This window comes from Acyrthosiphon pisum, chromosome A2, assembly GCF_005508785.2.
Source record: "Acyrthosiphon pisum isolate AL4f chromosome A2, pea_aphid_22Mar2018_4r6ur, whole genome shotgun sequence".
NCBI lineage: Eukaryota > Metazoa > Arthropoda > Insecta > Hemiptera > Aphididae > Acyrthosiphon > Acyrthosiphon pisum.
This window is the reverse complement of record NC_042495.1, coordinates 8,664,213-8,672,391: the sequence shown is the minus strand read 5'-3', so window position 1 is coordinate 8,672,391 and position 8,179 is coordinate 8,664,213. Positions and strand designations below refer to the sequence as shown.

The 8,179-nt window shown below is 27.7% G+C and overlaps 1 protein-coding gene across 1 annotated transcript in view; it reads left to right on the top strand.

Annotated features, from left to right (window-relative positions):
* Window positions 1-4,188: 4,188 nt before the first annotated feature.
* ACYPI24700 (ester hydrolase C11orf54 homolog) overlaps window positions 4,189-8,179 on the top strand; it is a 13,789-nt gene continuing 9,798 nt past the window's right edge. The window contains exon 1 of the mRNA NM_001246024.1: window positions 4,189-4,375. Coding sequence (NP_001232953.1) covers window positions 4,273-4,375 — 103 coding nt within the window. The 5' untranslated portion in view covers window positions 4,189-4,272. The remainder of the gene's footprint in view (window positions 4,376-8,179) is intronic.

Here is an 8,179-nt window from a genome sequence, read left to right as displayed (position 1 = left end):
AATTATTTAATTTGATACATTTTGTCATAATTTGAACTTTAAATGCCTATAAAATGTGCGTCCATGTATGTTTAATATTTTTCAATTGCTATTGTAAAAATATATCAGGAGCCTTGTTTTAAATTTTCACGGTTTTTGGCCAAACAAATAAAATTGTATTTTTATTTGTAGAAAAAAAAAACTAAAAAATTTAAATTTGAAATGTTTCGTAGAAAGATTAAAGATTTTTTATGAAAGATCAAATTATTTTCAAAATTGTATGGTGTATACAAAATACTAATATAAACATTCAGTGAAATTTTCAAATATCTACAGTCATTTGTTTTTTAATTACAACAAAATAAGAAAATCGTTACATGAGAAATCGAGTGAATATCAAATGTAAAAATATGAATTTCAAACGCTCATAAAAATTTAATTTGACTTGCTTGAAGACATTTTTTTTTTTGAAAAAGGTTGAAAAACTTATGAGTAATCTTGTCTTACATTTTAAAATCTTAGATTTATTAAAAAAAATTTTCATGAATTTTTAACTCAAAATAATTTGCAAATTTTCGTCATTTTTACGTATTTTGACAATTACATTTAGCATTGATTATAAATACCTACTAGTATTTATAATCAATGCTATTAGGTAGGCATTAGTACAACAGTAGGTAGGTTAAAATCATTTTTGCAAAAAAAATGACATCTGAAAATGTCATTGTGTATTTGTGTGTATAAAATATATTAATATAGGTAGGTACTCTAAAAGTTTCATATACCCACGAATAATATTTTTAAATTACAACAAAATAACTAAAATCGTTATTATTGGTTTTAATATGTTATTAAAAATATGCTATAGAAATTCTAGGGGGGCAAAGCATCCCCAGCCCTACCCCCCTATTTGCGCCTATGAACATTATTGTCGTTTTATAATTCTTTTTTTAGTGCACTTTTGCTATTTTTAGAGCATTTAAATCCGAGCCTGCAGTTAACATTTGATTTTAATATTTCGAAATACTTTAAAAAATATAGGTACCTATATACTACCTTCCTACTGCTTTAGAATACGAAAAAATGTGTTTTAACTTGAAAAAAATGTAAAGAAAATATGGTGATTGCCAATGACCCAATACAATCATCATTAAGATCGGTCGCTTCAAGTAGGTGCAACTAAATAAATAGTTGTATACAAGTTGACTATGTTACCTACCTATACTAATTATTATTATTAGTAGTGTGTAAAATGTACATAAGTAAAAATAATCCATCTATCTGTCACATTAATTATATCTACTCTAAATGTTGTTTATGATTTATGATTTAAAGTACAATAAATATAACAAACAAATTAATATTACCTCTAATAAATTTTAATTTAAAAAACATCTATCACCTGTTGATTATAGTGATTGGTGAGTACCCAAAACTTAAAAATAAAGTCTTAAAAATTTAAGTTGTAATACTATAATAGTACCCTATAGGGTAGTAGATTTTTTTTCACCAATAGTGGATCGGCTGGGTTTTACAGTACTTACCTATAAACTATTTGTGAGAATTCTCATTTTAATTTTTCAATCCTTATCTATAAATGTTTAACTACTATAATTTGTACATTTTAAATGTCATGAATTTTATCAAAATGTTAAGTAGGTACTTATAAAAAAAAATCGTGTCTATGTATCTTTCTTATTTCTCTGCAACTGCTATTATTATTAATTAAGTACTTATGAGGGACTTTGTATTCAATTGTCAAGCTTTTTGACAGCAAATATTTTTTTAACAAAAATAATTTTAAAAAATAGGTGATAAAACTCAAAATGTTCTTGTGCAAATAAATAGCACAAAAAGAATCACAATATTTCAAAAATTTAATGGTGAATAAAAATTATAAATCAATTATTTATTTGCACTAAAATCACTAATATAAATTAATTGTAATACTGAAATCATACATCTAAGGCTACCTATTTTTTTAGAGTTACGATAAAAAACAAAATATTATATTTGAATTCAAATATAATATTCAATTCAATATGATAACACATTGCACGGTCATATTATTATCCTTTCACCAAGAAATTCGGCACCCGTTTCGTTATTTTGACCCGGGTGTTGGTGAGTTGCGGCCCGATCCCTAAATTAAGTACGAATTGCGGCCACATTTTATTTATCACTTCATATAAGCCTATCAGCGTTACCCAGAAGACACCACGAGGAGGTTGACTTAGTCGTTTCCCAAAAATTTGTTTTTTTTTCATTATTTATGTAAAAATAGCAACATTTATGGTAAAATTATTTTTTTTAGATTATTGGTTGGGCAAAAACTTAAAACTTAATGATTTAACGAAATCAAATTGCTCTATTTCTTTTTGTGCTAGCTTTGTCATCTATTGTCTTATAAATGTTTCTTTTTCAAATACCTATTTTCTTCGTTTTTAGGGTTCCGTAAAACGGGACCCTATTACTAAGGCTCCGCTGTCCGTCCGTCCGTCTGTCACCAGGCTGTATCTCATGAACCATGAAAGTTAGAAAGTTGAAATTTTCACAGATTATGTATTTCTGTTACCACTATAACAACAAATACTAAAAATTCTGGAATATATAATAGGTATAAGCAGTGTTGCCGACATGTTTATAGCCGATAGTGGTACGGAACCCTTCGTGCGCGAGTCCGACTCGCACTTGGCCGGTTTTTATTCCATTGCTTCTACATTTGATATACGTTTCTGATTGGATTTCTACTAACACATCAATAAAATTATAGATGTTAGGATGACTAGAGTAGAACTATGACTTTAGGTGTGAATGAAAACTTCCACAGCCGTTAGTGGTACGGTTACATCTAGCAGAAAACTGTGCCCAAATATTTGGGGGAAACATGGCATCCAGGGATATATAGTTTTCAAAAACATAGTCGGTAAATTGTACAACCCGATCATCTTTAGCGGGCAGTAATGCTAGAAAGTCATCCGTGAAACAATCAATGACGTTGTCAGAATCCAAAAATGGCAAACCAAAAAAAAATGTTAATAATAACTTAGATAGATACTGCCGATACTGCCGGCACAAAATAAATAAACTTCCCGGGCCGTAATTAACTTAGTGATAAAATATGACCGGGCCGCAATTCACCGGTCTCCAACACGTTAATGACATGTCGGGCCGCAACTCACCTGTGGTCTTTCGACCATTCATGATCAACTGACAACCACAATTTACAATTACAATAAATTATCCACATATTATTATAACGATTATTTAATTTATTATGATATTTACATTTAATAAAATGAATATCCCAATTGCATTGTATGTTTGTCCTTTGTCTGTACCGAATGTCAGTAATCGGTTCCAAAGACGTCCAAAGTTCAACAATTTCTCAAAATTTCACTATTTAGCCATACAATTATGGTAATAAATTAATAAAAAAGGAATTTTTATACTTTATTATTTATTTGAAAAATCCAAATTATAAAAAATATTTTCTCAGGTGATGCATTTGAACCGTTATATTAATAGATCCAGAGGAAGACCGCGTAAGTCCTTCTTTGAAGAAATCTTCCGTCGAATGGGTTGTACCTCTTGGCTCTTACCAAAGTCTCAAGAGGATGGCATATGAGTATATGACAGACATGATTGGCTACAACAACAAGGCTTGGCCTGTAGGTACCTACTATATTGTTTGCCGGAAACATCTCATTTATATTTTACTATAGCCTATAGGTATTATTAAGTTTAATACTAATATAGGTACTATATAATATAGTATTGTAATTAACTTATGTGGTTACCTACCGTATTACGGGTGTGATTAGATTCGTAAATCATAGTTTAAATAAGCAATAGCTTAAAAATAATCTTGTACCTATCAAATCATTTTTTTCAACTTACTATAAATCATGTGCACTTCAATACACATAAAAAACGTATCATCGTAAAATCAATATATTCATGCATGCATCGCTCCGCTCATAATTTAAAATATATATATTATTTGAAAATACCTATATATATATAACGACAATGATTATGTACTAGGTATGTATTACGTAGGTACTTTACTCGTCGTGTTTTTTTATAGGCGTGTTCTAACAGATTTACAGATGCTGTAATATGGAGTATAGGTATATATATACCTAAATCATTATATAATCGACCTAAGTATATTGTATATAATCAATTGCAGGAATAAATATCCACGGTGTACGTACTACAATCGTGAATTATGATTATTGTTAGTTTCTTTTTAATTTATTTAAAAAAATAAATACCAATTTCTCCGAAATGGCCACCGGAAGTTACACTTTTCCAAGTACCTTAGACATGAACGAATTGCCCATAGTGCGCTTCAAACTAAACACGCCGCCTTTGAGATGCATTATTGAAGGTAGGTACCTCCTAATCTAACCCATAAGTATTATTTCAGTATATTTTGCTTATTAATTATTATTTAATTCACATTTTAATATTCAAGTTTTGTTCTTTCGTCAATGCCTACTAAAACTTATAAGTTATAAGACTACAATAAAAGTGGTCACTGATCAGATTTTCTTTACATAAGAACATCTCATTAGAATTAAATACTTATATTTTAACATCAATAACTTTTTTCATTTATTGTCTATTAAATAAATATTATGATTAGATATGTGTATTAACTAGGTAGATAATTTAGTAATTTTATTTATTAAAAATAACAACTGGAGGATGGATTTATGGGCGGTGGTCGTTTGTGTGACTATCATTTATACCGTTTAGGCGAGTGAATATTTATATTTACCCTAGTTAAGTAAAAACTTGGTGACTTTGATGCGAACTTTTTAAAAATAGGGTTGATTATTAATTATTTCTATTAGGTATGTATTTTGTACATGACTTTATTTTTTCAATATATAAATTAATTTCCTATAAACCTCTTCATAGTTCATACTTATAATAATAATAATAATACTTGTGCATGGACAAGCCCGGATTAAGGGGGCAGGGGGGGGGGGGCATGGTCCCCGGGCCTTGAAAGTTAGAATTTATTTAGGGGCCTCTAATTTGTCCATTACAAGCTATGTAACACTAAATAAATCACCTAAAAAAAAATCGATGATTATTTAGCAAGAAAAAAAGCTTGTAAATTATAATTTGTAAATAAAGTGATACATTAATACATTATTCATTATTTATTGCTATGTGCCTATATATCTAATATGTTTTAAATGAGGCCCTTGTACGAAAAAAAAAATATGAAATAATATACAATGTGTTCCAGGGTGAAGTGACCGGCCAACGTCATATGAAAGTATACCAAAAATGATGAAGAAATATCCTTTAAAGATTGAATCTAACTTTTATTTTTTTAGTTATGAGCAATTAACTTCTTTTTATCAAAACCATGCGTATCACGCATTTGTTTATGTATCTTAAAAACTTCTCAACATTTTGACGTAATTCTATTTTTATTTTAAAGCTATTTAATTGTTCTATCAACTGACATACGCGATTAAACCAGAAATGCGCTAATTATTTTTATTGAATTTAAAAAAAGAGAAAAAAGTTGGCGAAAATTAGTATTTTTAAAAGGAAATTGTACATTATTCCAAATAATTTATTATTAACTATGAGTTTTTGTTTTTTGTATTATAACAACTAAAATTTACCAAATAGTATAAAATTAAACGAATGACGACCAATTAACCGACTCAATCCTAGGACAACTAAGATTGTGACAATTAACAGGAATATATTATGAAAACCAAACTTTCAAGGTATTCTAGGTATATTAATGTTATTCAGTATAATTTAGCAGAATAATACAAAAAAAAACACATACCAAGTAATCAATTATTTGGAATAATACACAATTTCCTAAAAAAATGCTAATTTTTGCCAACTTTTTTCTACTTTTTTAATTTAATAAAAATAATTAGTACATTCCTAGTTCAATTGCGAATTTTGGAGTGTTGATATGACAATTAAATAGCTTTAAAATAAAAAAAATACATAAAAATGTTAAAAACTATTGAAAATACATAAACGAATGCGTGATATGTATGATTTTGATAAAAAAAAGTTTGCCCATAACTTAAAAAATAAAAATGTTAGACCCAATCTTTAAAGGCTATTTCTTTATCATTTTTTGTATACTTTTATATGACATCGGCTGGTCACTTCAGCCCGGAACACATTATATACATTAATATTTTTTTTTTCGTACAAGGGCTTCATTTAAAACTTTGGCCCCTGGGCCTCAAAATGTCTTAATCCGGGCTTGTGCATGGACAATTCCCACATAAATTATAATTTAATATAATAACCGATGAAAATTTCAGCAAAATCAACTTAAAAATAATCATTTAGCCATTTAGGTATCTACTAAATGTTCAAACCTTAAGTATTGAAATCAACAATTCATTTTGGTATTAAAACATTTAAACTTTTTGTATGTTTACTTTGGATCATAAGAATAACTTTTTCCATGCATTGATCAGAAAATGCATATTTATAGTGGTCGAATACAAAAAACAATGTACACAATTTACCTATTTTAAAGTAAAATGTTGATAAGTGTATACCTATCCGAATTTGTTTTAAAGTTGCTAGTAGGTTCTAAATAACAAAATAGTAGGTAGGTATTCTTGTAAAAGATACTTTTTAAAAGTATTCAAATACCGATATAAATATTTATTTAACCCTCCACAGGCAAGGCTATAAATCCCAACAGATCAGACAAGGGCGGTCACGGGTGACCAATGTAATTTTATATTAGAAATAATCAAACTTTTTTATAAATTCTCTTTATTTTTACTTATCATAATTAATACTAATATGCATAATAAAGTATAATCAATGGTAATATATATTTGTAACAAAATAAAAAAAACAACTTGTATTTTAAGTATTTTTCGATAGGTACTAGGTATCAAGCTTTTTATAAAATATTTAAAAAAATATATATAAATCAACTGAACCGATTTTGCATGTCTTACCCTTCTTACGTACATTAATTGTACCCATAGAGCATTTTAGACCTTCTCATTTGGTGGAACTTAAAAACACTCATCTGTTTTCTTTATCAAATTATTTGAATTTTCGGTTGAGTATAATTCACAGAAAAAAAAATATTATATTCACAGTTTTATTTTTATTTTACGTACCTACAATCAAAATAGGTCTTTTTATCATAAAAAACCGTCCATTTCGTATATCTTATAATTTATTTATTCTGCAATCACAGGGCACCTCAAAGAATAAACTATCAAAAGTAATAGGTATGAGGTATCTACCTAACTATAATAATTTTTAGGTAAGTATTAAATCTTAACCCGTACCATTTACGAATATGGTATACGTGTACTATAATATAAATATGGTTTGCTAATAACGAACCTATAAGATTTCCCCAAGAAGTAGTTGGAAATATTAGAATAATTATATTACAAAAATACAAATTTATATAAGTGTCATCTAGCCCCAAGTCCTAATAACGGCTAAACATAGCTAATAAGTTATTAAGACATCAATAGTCCTATATAAAATTAAAATTATAGATATCCATATTAATATAGGTAATATCATACATTCAAACATTTTTAAAATATCGATTTATTATATTTTTTTGGAGTAAATTAATACGAAACGTCAATATAACTTTTATCGAAGTACTCTTTTTGGAAATTCTCAGATATAAGTAAATCTAATATTATTTACTATCCATATAATTTTCATATTTTTTCCATACATTTAACTCGTACCTATTAATTTTTAATTTTTATTTGTCAGGCTTTTCTGTTACACCATAATCTTGTATGTACAGTGCTCGACTTGGGGGGGGACGCAGGGGGACGGAGTACCCCAACTAATTTTTCAGACATTTTAACGTACCCCTACTCTCATTTTGAAGAGGCACGCGCGGGACGCTGCATCATTCTGCATTTTTATCAAAATGCACGTGATCAAATCATAATTTTTCTTACCATAGATTTAATAAATATTTAGATATTTTGTACTATTATTTAATCAATTACGTTTAAAATATTATTATTTAAGATAATAAAGAACAAACCTATGATAAATTATGGAACTATTTAAATAAATAGGTAGTAAAATGAATTGTTTTTATTTAATTACTTTTGAGTTTTGTTATTATATTTTATAAGGTTGTAACAAAAAATATACAGTATATTTTTTATGTGATTTTTTA